This window comes from Mesoplodon bidens, assembly GCF_964165515.1.
Source record: "Mesoplodon bidens genome assembly, chromosome: X".
NCBI lineage: Eukaryota > Metazoa > Chordata > Mammalia > Artiodactyla > Ziphiidae > Mesoplodon > Mesoplodon bidens.
Window position 1 is genome coordinate 51,378,874 of NC_138163.1, and position 14,000 is coordinate 51,392,873.

The following is a 14,000-nucleotide window of genomic DNA, read 5'->3' on the forward strand; positions in this document are numbered from 1 at the left end:
GGGGCTTTTGGACATAATAGATTTCATACACTGAATGCTGATTTTTGCATGTGTGTGTCACTCTCCAAAGGTAACCTTTTCTCCAGTACCTAGAGACAATTTTGGTTTAGTCTCCAACCTACTGACTACAGTATGATTCTAGCTTTGGTAGAAAAGTGGTGTGTGGGTGTGTATGGAGGTGTGTGTGTGTGTGTGTGTGTGTGTGTAACTGTGTTACAAGGATAGGATTATATTATTTCATTATGCATGGAAACATTATTGATGGAGGGCATGGTTTGACAGATCTCAATGATGGATCATTTAGAATAGTCCAGTCCAAGAGCCACAAAACCTACAGCTGGTATTTTGAAACTTTGAGCTATCCACCTTGTGCTGTTCCCTCCTAACTAGTGGTAGTCATGTTGCTTCTATTCTACGCAGATGGTAGTTGCTTTTCAAGTAGCCTCTAGAGACTCTTTTAATTTAGGAGTCTTTGGGCTAACATAGGATTTTGCTTAATCCTAAGGATTAATTAATTAATCCCTATGGATTCCAACATTCTGCAAATATGTAATGCCTTCAGCAGTTATGAGCTTCTGACTACAGAACTGGGTATCTAAGCTTAGAAATTAAAAGGCCCTTAAAACTTGCAAATAGGTTGGGGAGATTCTCAGAGATGACTAAACTGTTGGAAAATAGCATCTATGAGAAACGGACAAAAAAATCTAGATTCATATAAAGATGAGACTCTAATTTGAAGGACTGTTATTTTGAGCAGTTCACAAAACAGTTCAATACAGGGCAGAAAGAAAACATTGGAACATCAACATGTTTGGTTTTTTGTCATTCTTTTAAAATTTCTGTGTTGGAGTATTTTCAATGTATATGCATTATAATGTATATATAAAATAGATATGCACAGTAGGACATGTATAAAATCTATAAATACATATATGGGGGCCCATGCTCAAAAGTTTTCTTTTATCACAGATAAGAATGTGTGAGTAAAAAATTTCTTTAAAGGATTATGTGCATTTCTTCTCCAGCAGAAGAGTGTTTTAGTGTGTTTGTGTAGCGGGCAGGACTGGTTTAAGTAGGAGCACATTCATATTCAACAAATATTTTCTGAGCATGTCCTATGTAACAAGCATTGCCCTCGGCTCTGCAGATATGGTGGTGAATCTAAACAGTCACAGTCCTTGACTTTATAGTGCAATATAGTATAGTGGAGGAAGGCAGTTATCAAGCAAATAATCATACATTTAAATATCTCATCATAAAGACAAGCTACAGAATGGGAGAAAATATTTGCAAATGATGTGACCAATAAGGGATTAATATCCAAAATATATAAACAGCTCATACAATTCAACATCAAAAAATCAAACAACCCAATCCAAACATGGGCAGAAGACCTGAATAGACATTTTTCCAAAGACAACCAGGTAGCCAACAGGCACGTGAAAAGATGCTCAACGTCACTAATCATCAGAGAAATGCAAATTAAAATCACAGTGAGCTATCACCTCACACCTGTCAGAATGGCCATCATCAAAACGAACACAAATGACGAATATTGGAGAGGATGTGGAGAAAAGGGAACCCTCGTCCATTGTTGGTGAGAATGTAAATTGGTGCAACCACTGTGAAAAACAGTATGGAGGTTTCTCAAAAAACTAAAAATAGAACTACCATATGACCCAGCAATTCCACTCCTGGGGACATATCCAAAAAGAAGGGAAAACACTAATTCAAAAAGATGCACCCACCCCAATGTTCATAGCAACATTATTTACAATTGCCAAGATATGGAAGCAACCTAAGTGTAAGTGTCCAGCAACAGATGAATGGACAAACAAGATGTGGTGTGTGTGTGTGTATATATATATATATATATATATATATATGTATATATATATATATATATATATATAGGAATACTACTCAGCCATAAAAAAGAGTGAAATTTTGCCATTTGCAGCAACATAGATGGACTTGGAGGGTATTATGCTAAGTGAAATAAGTCAGACAGAAAAAGACAAATACCGTATGATATCACTTATATGTGGAATCTAAAAAATAAAACCAACCAGTGAATATAATAAAAAAAAAAAAGCAGACTCACAAAGAGAACAAACTAGTGGTTACCAGTGGGGAGAGGGAAGAAGGAAGCGGCAAGATGGGGGTAAGAGATTAAGAGGTACAAACTATTATGTATAAAATAAGCTACAAGGATATATTTTACAACACGGGGAATTTAACCAACATTTTTTTTTTTTTTTTTTTTTTTTTTTTTTTTTTGCGGTACGCGGGCCTCTCACTGTTGTGGCCTCTCCCGTTGCGGAGCACAGGCTCCGGACGCGCAGGCCCAGCAGCCATGGCTCACGCGTCCAGCCACTCCGCGGCATGTGGGATCTTCCCGGACCGGGGCACGAACCCGTGTCCCCTGCATCAGCAGGCGGACTCTCAACCACTGTGCCACCAGGGAAGCCCTAACCAACATTTTATAATAACTATAAATGGAATATAACCTTTAAAATTGTGAATCACTATGTTGTACACCTGTAACTTATACAATATTGTATATCAATGATACTTCAACTAAAATTTTTTTAATTAAAAATTTTAAAATAAATATCTCATCATAAACTGCTAAGTATTACAAAGAAAAGTACAGCAGGCTATATAGGAGGCTACAAGAGAATAAATTGGGGCACTTACTCTATTCTGGGGTTGAGGTTACCCTGAGAAAGTGACATTTAAGCTGGGGTTTATGGAATTGACTGAGTGGTTGACTTGGGAAGAGGCAGAAAGAGCGTGGCCTAGGTAGAGGGAGGGTTCGTGAAGGCCATGAGCGGGCACGTGGAGAGTGAGGCGTAGTGCCACTTTAGGGACAGGTTATCAGACAGCAGGGAAGCTTCAAAGATGAATCTGCCTGACAGAGATGGAGTGCAGGCTAAACGACCCCAGAAGCTCCACCCTCCTTTGATTTCAGGGAAAAAAGTCACAAATTAGTTGGAGGAACCAGAGGGGCACAGGAGACAAAAAGAAATGACTGGTTGGGTGGCTAGGCACAATTGGAACATTGCATTCTACCCCAGCAACATTTCTGGGAACCTCAGATAATGCTCTTAGGATGGCCCTCTAGAACGGTAACCTGTAAGGGTAAACGGCAGTGTGTCTTCTATGCCTGAGCTCCAGATGTGAACCTTTCCTTTTGGATTGCCATGAGAATTTCATGAGCAATAGCCAGCTAGAGGGCCTAGTAATGTGTCGTGATCATGTGTTTCCCTGAGTTATTTTAAACAAGAGTGTGTATGTGCTATCCTCTTGGCAAAAGCAGAGGGTTTGGAGGTAGGATAAATGAGGTAGGTCGAAGAGTAATTGCCAGAAATGGGGCTGTGGCTACAGAGGAGCTAAGTGGGAGAGCAATATTTGACGGTCCATTGTCGCTGTGCCTACTGATCTGCGAGGGGAGAGGAGGAGGACAAAGGAGACCAGGGTTGGACACTGATCATGAAAGAAGTGTGAGCGAGCCAGGGAGCGCTCTCGACGCGCGAGGGCGGGAGGCGTCTACCCCGGGTCCCTGGCGCCGAAAAAGGGGCGCGAGGAGGCGGTGCGGGCCCCGCCCCCTCCCCTGGCGGGCGCGGGCGCGAGACGCTGTGCGGCGGCAGCAGCGGGCGCGAGCGGCAGCTGTCAGGCCACCTAGGTCCAAGCTGCACTTGCCGCCTCGTTGAAGACGAGGAGGCGGCAGGAGCAGTGACGGTGTCGCCGAAGAGCCGGACTGCCGGCACGCAGAGCTGACCGGCCTGGCCCCCGCGGCCCTCTCCCGCCTCTCTCCCATTGTGTTGGGTAAGGTGCCGGTGCGGGGGCAGCGAGAGTGGCTTAGCGGCCGGAGGACGCGGGAGGCCAGAAGGTGGGAGGCCCGGGGGCAGAGGGAGAGAAGGAGGTCTGGGTGATCCCCCGGGGGCAGTTGCACCTTGGGAAAGGGGCCTAGGTGCTGCGGGGTCGGAGTTGGGGGGTGGGTAGGTGACGGTGGAGGGGGGCGTTGCTGAGTAATCAAGAGCAGCTGCCAAAGCCCAGCAGAGAGGCGCAGGGCTCTGTGGGGAGCGGTTGTGGCTCAGTGCGCATGCGCCAAGCCGCTGGTTCTCAGAGCTGGGGGCGAGGTGAGACAACCTGGGTTCGAGGTAGTTGGAACTATGCACGACATATCACTTTCTGGGTCCCCGATGCTAACAGTACCCCTGTCATGGAGATGCCAGCATTCCCAGCCTCCTAAGGAAGCTGCTTTTCCCTCTACCCTGCTCACTTAATGTCACCCAAACCTTACCTATTCGTCTCCAGGAGGTCTACTCAGGAAGTGGCCTGTGGACAGTGCCAAATTGCTACCTAGTGTGCCTTCGGGCTCACAGCCCCAGAGCTGTCGTTGTGAGGAGTGAAAGGCTGGAGGCGAAATTCCACATTGGACCCTTCTAGTTGTATGTAGGATATAAATATGGGCATAAATGTAGGAATATGCATGACAGCTGTGGCATGACAGCTGTGGCATTTGCACTCAGAGTATGGATGTAGCTGATAACTTGTTAGCTCTACAAAATGAATCCAGTGCGTCAGAGGGCTTCCCTGCTACGGAACCCTCCCCCATCCCCAGCCCCACGCATCAGGTTGTATTGGAAACAATCTACACCATTTAAGGTAGAGGGTCTCAAAATCCAATCATTTCTTATTTGTATTGATTTTTACGTAGATTAAAGAAAGCCCCACCCAGTTCTCCAGTGCAGTATTTCCAAATATTGTTCCAGGAATCAACAGCGAGTTGAAGAGCCTCAACCGGTGTGTCACCATAAGATGGGCTTTCTCCACAGCTCTAACTATGGTTCCTCGCCTGTGCAGATTGCCACCAGGGCCACTCTCACCCACTGCCTAGCCCTCCCCTGTTTCTCTTCCCCCACCCTTAGCCCTGCAGTACACATCCCTCTCAAAACTTGCTCCCAAACAATCTGCACTATGGATTTGAGCATCATTCTACCCATGGCAACCGAACTGGTGTGGCCAGTTTGCTTTTCTTTCTCTTCATTATCACACTAAAATGTACTATTTTCAAAGGTTCAACCTCCTTCTTATCATTGTACTGCCTCCTCCCTCACCTCCATCCCCACCCCCAAGCATCCCCAACTAAATACAGTAATTTTAATAAGCCTGTGTGGGTGCAGACACAGCAAATTCAGAAAGTTTCAAGTGTGTTGAAGAACAAAGAAAGCTAGGGAGTATCAAGTATATCAATTTCTAATTCACCTTACTGTCCAAGACGTAGACCCTAATTGGGAAAAAAAAGTGAATAAACTATCCTTAGAGAATGATTGTTACTCTGTTTTGGGGAGTGGGGTAGGAAAGGAGAATGGCATCTCTGGGATATTTGAATCATTTAAAGCCAGATCTTTCTCTGAATAGGATCAAAATTAGAATAAACATTTTAGTCCAAATCCTAACCTGATATGGGATCCTTAAGGGATGCATAAGGGAGTTGACTTTCCTATTAAATGTACTTAGGTTTATCAAAGAATTCCTTTGCCTACTTAATGCTATCTTCTTTTAAGTTTTGATTTAAATTTGGCATATTTTGGGGGAGAAAAAGAATTGTCTGGTTTGCTTTTGTACTGTGCTAGCTCTTATTAATTTAAGTATGTACTAAAGGATATCACACTCAAATGAGGATGATGATGATGATGATGATGGGGATGCCAGCAGCCACTGTAAACATAATGTGGAGATAATTATTCTGCTCTTGTTTTTGGTGGGAGTGGAGAAATTTATATATTTATTTTTTAAATGTGAAGGGAGATGAAGGGAAACTGGAGCATTTCCACTGGCTTTCAACAGGTGGAATTCCTGTTAAGTCCCATCTAGAAAGTGATCCAGATAAGTCCATAACTTCTGCTCTTTAGTCGCCTTGTAAATAATAATATTTGGATATCTTACAGAACTATGGATCTGTTGTACCTGTGCATCAATTCAGAGGCATTAGTTCTGGGTACTTACCTAATTAATAAACAAATATTTATTGATTATCCATATGGAGGACTCTGGTGCTGCATGAAGGGGCTTCAAAGACACATACAAACAAGGGCCTTATGATCCAGGAATTTAGAATTTGGCTGTGCAGGAAAAAAAGATTTTGTTAACAAAATAAGACAGTATAATGATACTACTTCAACTGTAAACTATGAGATCTGAAGCTTATATGTGAATTTATAAACTCCTTGAGGGTAAGACCTTGCCTTAAACATGTATGATTTCCAACAGGGTCTACATTCAGTGGGTGCTCAAGCGATGAAGCTTTGCAAAGTAGATTAGGTACAGAGAAACTAGTGGCAGGGAGAGAAGAGCCAGGAAGCTTTCACAGTAGATTAGATACAAGGAGATGTGGACCAAAATGAGGATGGTAGCAGAAGACTGTAAAAGGATACTGCAAAGAAAAATCATCAGGTTTTAGTGACTGAAAGCAAGGAGACAAGCCTAACTGTATTCATTTTTACCTCCAGCAAATAAATGGGAGTTGGAGACAGCAGAGGCAAGTGTAGGGTCACCTTAGTGAGGACACAGCACACAATAGGCACTCAAATGTTTTCTCAAGCATCAGTTGCAGGATTGGACAAGAAGACCCTTAAGGTCCCTCCAACGCTGAGATTCTGTGGTATATGCAAATGCTCAAAACTGTTGGGGAACAAGGCATTCTCAGATATGGAAGAAAGAGAAAAGGAAGAATTGTTATCCTCCCACCGGCAGGCGCTTTCTGAGAAAGGTTAATATTGCGTCACAAGGGCCCCACCAGTGAATGAAAGGAGGTGGAGAGCAAGAGGAGCAAAAATCCCAAACTAAAAATTTCAATAAGTGCTTACAAATCTTTGCAAACTTCATAAGTTGTTTCCTCCCAAATCCTGTGAGTTAAGTAGGGCAGGTATTACCAGCTCTATTTTTATATAGGAGTAAACACAGCAAGATTAAGTGACCTGTCCAAGTTCACAAAATCAATGAATGGGAAAGCAGTGATGAAGACTGTCCTGATTGCTGCCAGCCCAGTGCACTTGACACTGAACTGCATTGTTCTTCCCTGGTATAGACCCTATGCACCCAGAAGTTATGTGTGCACATGACCAAATAGGGGATGCATGAGCAATGGCAGCAATATCTCAGATAGTTATTAATACTTCATTATTCCTGGAGCCGAGTATTTGGTTTCCATATTCACTCAGTCCTTGACCCGTCATTTGCGTTTATCTGCAGCAGCCGGGAAAGTAGAGTTAGCCGTTTAATGATATGGACACCTGTTTGCTAGGAACTTAAGGAAGCTCACTTGGCATGGACGCATAATACTGTCAATATTGTGCCCAAGTTTGTACTTCCTTCAAGTGAGAGTTCAAGAGTTCTGCTCTGTAAACTTATCCTACAGACCAATATAAAAAAGAAGTGTGCTAACACTTGGTTCATCTCCATTTAAAGAAATGTTTGGTACTTGAGCTAGTTCCAAAGACAGCAATTTGAGAGCAGAAGAAAAAACAGGACAATAGTCAGGAATTGTAGGAAACTTGATAATTTTTTTAGAATAGATATAGACCAAGAAGGAGGATAAAACCTACCAGTTTAGAAGACATTATTTAAATTCATAATTACTGATTTAGATCTCTAATGAATCCCTTACTATATGCTTTTTCTACATTTGAAAAAAAATAACATGAGATTGTTAAGCAGCAGAGGTTTCTTAAAAGCTTCTTTATTCCTCAGTAAGAAAGAACACTCAGCAAATCTAGGAACTGTTTTTTTCTTTTTAGACCAGTACTCTTGATGCTGCTGAAATAAGACACTTGCCATAATTAACTATAATTTTAAATGAAGTTGTGTTTGAATTTAATAAAGCCAGTTAAATGCTAAAACCTGTGTTCTAGACAGATGACTGAAATTAATGAGTAAAATAATTAGCCAAGATTATATATTGTAAACAAGGATTCCCCAAACATATTTTTTCTTCTCTGATCTTGTGGAATCAGTTGCAAAGACACCCTCAAGGCTGAGTGCATTAATAACTTTCTTGGAGATGGGAACATTGGTAGGTAGAAAGGTAAGGAGTTTCATCTCTGACTTAGAATTTCAACATATCTTAGACTCCTCTGTGCTTTCTCTTTCCTGAATATCATCTATTGTGAATATCATCTACTTTCTTTGATTTACTTTTACTTTGAATGGAAGGCTCAATAGAGAGACAATATAAAACTTTTAAAAATCATATAAAGTACCCTCAAGTTAGGACAAGTTAAAGTCCATGCAATAAAATTATTTTGTCCATGTTAGGTATTTGTAGTATTTAAACTCTCAAGTATATTTGTGAAAAGCATCCTCTGTAGGTAAGTTGAGGTTGGCCTGTTTTTTGTTTTTCCTGACTTGAGTATATTTATATAGAGATAGCCTTAACTTTATTTTAAATAAATTTTTATAAATAATGTTTCCCAATCTGTTTTTTAGAATCCTAAAAAGAAAGACTATAGCAACAACAAGAAAAAGACTAAGATTGTGACAAAGACCCAACTGGGTAGGTTTACATTTTATTCTCAACTAGGTAGGTATATATGTTATATGTTTCTATTTGATCACCATTGTTGAGTTCCCACAATGGACCTCGTTTGATAGAACCTAACAAAATCTAGTACAAGGTACTTGTTCAGTAAACATTTGATCTTTTTATTTTAAGATGCATTCTAGGTATTTCATGTATAGACTGTGGAGGCAACAAGAAGGATACTGTATAATTATTAGCTCTTTAGAGTTTACAGTATGTTTTCATTGGTGTTATTATGGAATTAGAACCTAAATCCAGAAATTAATAAGCTATTCAAGATTTTCTTCTTCAATGATAGCTGTTATAATGGTATCAATCAATAATCATCAACTTGAGTGCCATTGTTCCATGAAGAAAATATTATGGAAGATCTTTTACTTGTGAGGGTATCCATATCAATTCAAGTATAATGGGGCAAATGCCTGAAGAAACCTTATCTTTTTCTCTTTTCCAAGTTCTGGGTTCCAATGTAATTCTAACCTAAACCTCTACTAACAGAATCAAGATTCCAGCTTACACAGCTTTCTCTCCTCAACAGTTCTTGGGTCCATCAGGAACAGATTTCAAACCCCTCTAATCAATTTCATACTCTTGCCTCTTGTTTTGAACTGTCCAAACCAGAAGCTAATACATTACACATTTGAGTAGCATTCCTGTTCTAGGCTTTCTCCCCTAGAATAGGGTCAGAACTGAACCAGATTACAGCACCATCTGCTAGTCCATTTATGCATGGCATTCAGCCATTTTTTTGGCACAGGCAAGAGACTTCAGAAAAACAAGACATATTTTCTCCCTTATGGAAAAAGAGTTTTATTCCTTCTGCTGTACTATATCATTTAATGAGCATGAATTAAGAGAAGTTAAATAATAAGGCCTTGTAATTCAGAGAAATTTACTATGAAGTTGATTTCAGTTTCAGGTTTAACTTTTTTCCCTTCTGCCTTTTCTTTTATTTTCAGGTTCTCTTGGTTATAAACTCTTCTCCATCTGGTGCTACAACAATGAGTGGGAAATCCCTGCTCTTAAAGGTCATTCTCTTGGGTGATGGTGGAGTTGGGAAAAGCTCGCTCATGAACCGTTATGTAACCAATAAATTTGACTCCCAGGCTTTTCACACCATAGGGGTAGAGTTCTTAAATCGAGATCTGGAGGTAGATGGACGTTTTGTAACTCTCCAGATCTGGGACACTGCAGGGCAGGAACGCTTCAAGAGCCTTAGGACACCCTTCTACAGGGGAGCAGACTGCTGCCTCTTGACTTTCAGCGTGGATGACCGGCAGAGCTTTGAGAACCTTGGTAATTGGCAGAAAGAATTCATCTACTACGCAGATGTGAAAGACCCTGAGCACTTCCCCTTTGTAGTTCTGGGTAACAAAGTAGACAAAGAGGATAGGCAAGTGACTACTGAGGAGGCACAGGCCTGGTGCATGGAGAATGGAGATTACCCTTATCTAGAAACAAGTGCCAAAGATGATACTAATGTGACAGTGGCCTTTGAAGAAGCTGTCAGGCAGGTGTTAGCTGTAGAGGAACAGCTGGAGCATTGCATGTTAGGTCACACTATTGACTTGAACAGTGGTTCCAAAGCAGGATCTTCATGCTGTTAAAAGTGGGAAGCCTTTTAAAAGTGTGCCCCAACTGGTCAGTCAGTAGTGTAAGAATAACTGTGCCCCTCTAAGACTGCACACACATACAAAAGGGTAAGAGATAAGGTTATGATTGTAAATTAGAGCCTTTCAAGTTGAAGTTGTAGAGCGATTAAAAAAAAAAAGCTTTATCAAGCCAAGTGTATTTTGTGTGATTTCTGCTATTTCCTTCTTGTGTGTTTCAGGACATTTCAGAAAGCTTTAGTTCTGAAAGATTTAGATATTTTTCAAATCACAGTTTAAACTTAGAACCCAGCCACATGAAGGAGTTAAAGAACTACAGCTATCCCTTAAAGTATTCCATTAATCAACTAACAAATGTCACTATCAACTCTTGCCAAGCAGTTTCTGACATGTCTGCCAAAGGGGAAAAAAAATAAGACTCTGAGTCGTATTACAATAAAGATTATAATGCAAACTAGGATGTCCTTAGCTTGAATTATAAAGGGGTTGTAATGATTAGGAATGCAAAAGTATAATGATGTACACTGCCTTGTTTAAATCCTTATGTATGGTTTGCTCCCATCTGAGCTTTTCAAAAAAAATACCATCTCAATAAGAGATACATTAATGACACTGGAGATTTATTATACTCCTTGTGTTTGAAGTAACAGGGTCCTAATGAATGGATTATGTTTAAATATGCCAGCCACCCTTGCAAATAAAAGGTTGGTCTGCTTTCACTTCATAAGTCTACTTTTGCTGCACAGGGATTTTGCTTCTCTGACAACCTCTTATCAATTTAACAATGCTGCTTAGTATATGGCTTTGGATGCAGTGCACTCTGCTCATAATTTTGATGGTCCTTTGGTCCACCATACTGTGCTCTCAGAGAAGCCTTCAGAACAGGTTGGAGGATACTGGGCTTTTCTCCTAAGGTTCCGTAACTCGAATATTTATTGTAGAAGAAGGAACTGATTTCTTGTCTGCACTGTATGTTGAGCTGGCCAAACTAGGACGTTGAAAGTAACAAGAGAACATACTTTAACCCAGCATTAGAATGAACTTATGAGAGTTGTCCAACAATAGAATGGACTGCCTTAATAGTGAACCCCCTTCCAGTGAAAATATTCAAGATGCTGGATGACCATCTGTTAAAATATCATAAAAATAATTTCTCTACTGGCTACATGTTTGGTTTAAGGTCCCTTCCAGCTCTGAGTTCTAGGAATCTGCGAGCTACAAACTATGTTTCAGTGCCATGCTTTAGTTAGATATATCTTAAGACAACAGCTAAGACTATGGAAAGGGACTTTACAATTTCTCAAACTACTCTGGGATCAGCATTTAACAGCAACTACATAGCTCTTTCTTTTGCTTTTGCACTATGGCAGGAAAAATTCTTGAGCTCTGAGTAATCATTATGTGCCCAATATAAACATCCTGAAGATACCATATTAAAATACAAAGACAGTTTGTCAAATTTTGATTACCATGACTGCCAGCTATATACTATATTATGAATATGCAGCTAGTTCTTGCCAGTTGATATATTTGTCCTGCATAGATTTTAATCTATACTTTTACAACATGTATGATAAACATAGTGACCCAAGTTTGTGAGAGACAGTTAGAAATGACCCCAAAAAGAGACCTAGGTTGGGAAGGGGGCAGGAGCTTTCACAGGAATATAGCCTAGAACTCTCCATTGTAGCCACATATGGAATCAGCCTTACACGTGGGACCTTATGTGCTTTAAGAGCTCTGGGACTTTTTGGCCACATTGATAAGTGGAAGATGATATTTTAACCAAGTAATGCTCAATATTTCCAATTTAAATATAGTCCAGACCCCATTGTCCAACCAATTTTGATGCCAGAAGACAAAGCCAGAACTGGGACCCCACAGCTCTTAAGTGTTGGTCTCTATCCTGCCTATGCCTATAGCCAGCCACACTGGTTTCCAAGTTCTATGATCATTTTGCTACAATCATGTTAGGGTGAAAATATGTATGTCGGAACTATTAAATGCTAATTGTTTTTAAGTGCATGAGACCTGGGGCCTTCTCTTTCTACTTGCACTCTGCTTATAATAGTTTCTATTTGTAGATCTCAGGCCTTCATAAAGACCTCCATCCACTCACAAAAGTACTTGTCACTATTAGAATGGCATGTGATCATTTAAGTAAAAAAATTACTTAGGTATCCCATTCATAGGCCTCCTGTCCATATAAGACAAGTGTTAGGTCATTTGAAGCCCCTTTCCTCTTAGCCATACCAATTTTTTTTTCTGCCATATCACTACAAATATCTTAATGAAAGCACTTAAGTGACAAAAAATAGTGGCATTTTGGTGAGTAATACTCAGTGGGTTGTGGACATATAGTTTGGGTAAGATAAAAAAAACACCAAAGGCTGAAATCTGTGAGTACAAGAAACTGTGCATATAGGCTTAGAAATTGTGTACTCTAGAATGTGCAGTGCAATATTTTCAGTAGGTGTTTTTTTTTTAATGAACACTAGATTTTTTGGAACAAGATATTTCTAATTGGAACTATTGTTTTTCAATGGTCCATTAAAACATCATACAGAATATCTATTTAATTTATTTTCATGTGTTGGGCTAACATTCAGGGGGCCCCAGATTCCATATGTCTTCAGTGGATTGATGAATTTCAGGTTAATTTGTGCCTGCCTCAGCCATCTCTACTTTACCCTGAGGTATTCCACAATCCTCTTGTTGCAGGTGCTGCTAAAAACTCAAAACTGTGTATCAGATATTTTGTTTCAACTGTAAAAATATCATCTGTGTTAAAGTGAATAAAAAGTGCATTTTGAATAACCAGTATACAATGTTTGTGCTTCTTTTCTCCCTTTCCCTTTTTGAGCAACTGGTGGGTGTGACAGTATTTATCAATCAAGTCACTCTTTCAGGCTGCCCTACATGTGGCTCTGGATCATTTTTTCATATGGTACTCCAAGCAGCCACTACCTACTGATCAGACAGATACCGTTCTACTGAATGGGAAACAAACTCAAAAGAGTAAGGTGGGGAAGTTTCTTTTATTTTATGCCATTTTTTAAATACATGAAGAATATTGGGACTAGAACTTGGATCTTGACTCTCCACTTTATTTCTTCATTATAATTTAAAACAAAATTAGACCATCACAAAATATAAGCAGGATATACATATTCCCCTTATTTTCTTGACTGGAATACTGTCCAGATCTTAGGAAAACATGAGAATATAGGCAAAACAAATCAGAAAGCAAAGGATAATTTTGTTAAATATTCTGTTCTGTTGCTTCTCACATATTGGACTTTAAAGAGACTTGGATTAGCATCGAACAGCTTGAATATATAGTACATAGTGGTGACTTTTAAATTACAGACACAAGTCTCTCCACAGCACATAATTACATTACAGTGATTCCATCTGTCACAGATTTAGCCCTCTTCTCCCCTCCCTCTATTTTTGCCTATTGGAACTTCGGGCAGTAGAAATCACAGCGGGTAAAAAACATTTTTTTTTTGCCACATGTACTGTTTCCATCGCTAAGGATAATCATTTAACAAGTTATCAGACCAACCTCAACTATAGCACCCGAAATCCTTTTGATTAGGCTATAATGATGTAACTTTTAGGCTAAAAGGTCATAGGTTTATAAGCTCTTAAAAAGGATTTGCTCAGCCAAAACTGATACTTTAAAACCAGAAAACTAACTTTCTGTCTTTGCAGGTTTTCTACCTAATTCATAGCCCAGTAGGAAATCTCTTTCTCTTTATGTCTCAAGAAATAGTATAGTGGGAGGTGGGGGCGGG

General features: G+C 40.0%; 1 protein-coding gene across 1 annotated transcript; it reads left to right on the forward strand.

Moving 5' to 3' along the window:
* The first annotated feature begins 3,765 nt into the window (after positions 1-3,765).
* Positions 3,766-10,415, forward strand: RAB9B (RAB9B, member RAS oncogene family). The gene is made up of 3 exons (XM_081222520.1): positions 3,766-3,831; positions 8,497-8,563; positions 9,550-10,415. Exon 3 carries the CDS (start codon positions 9,592-9,594, stop codon positions 10,195-10,197), a length of 606 nt encoding a protein of 201 aa, XP_081078646.1. The 5' UTR covers positions 3,766-3,831; positions 8,497-8,563; positions 9,550-9,591; the 3' UTR covers positions 10,198-10,415.
* The last annotated feature ends 3,585 nt before the right edge of the window (positions 10,416-14,000 follow it).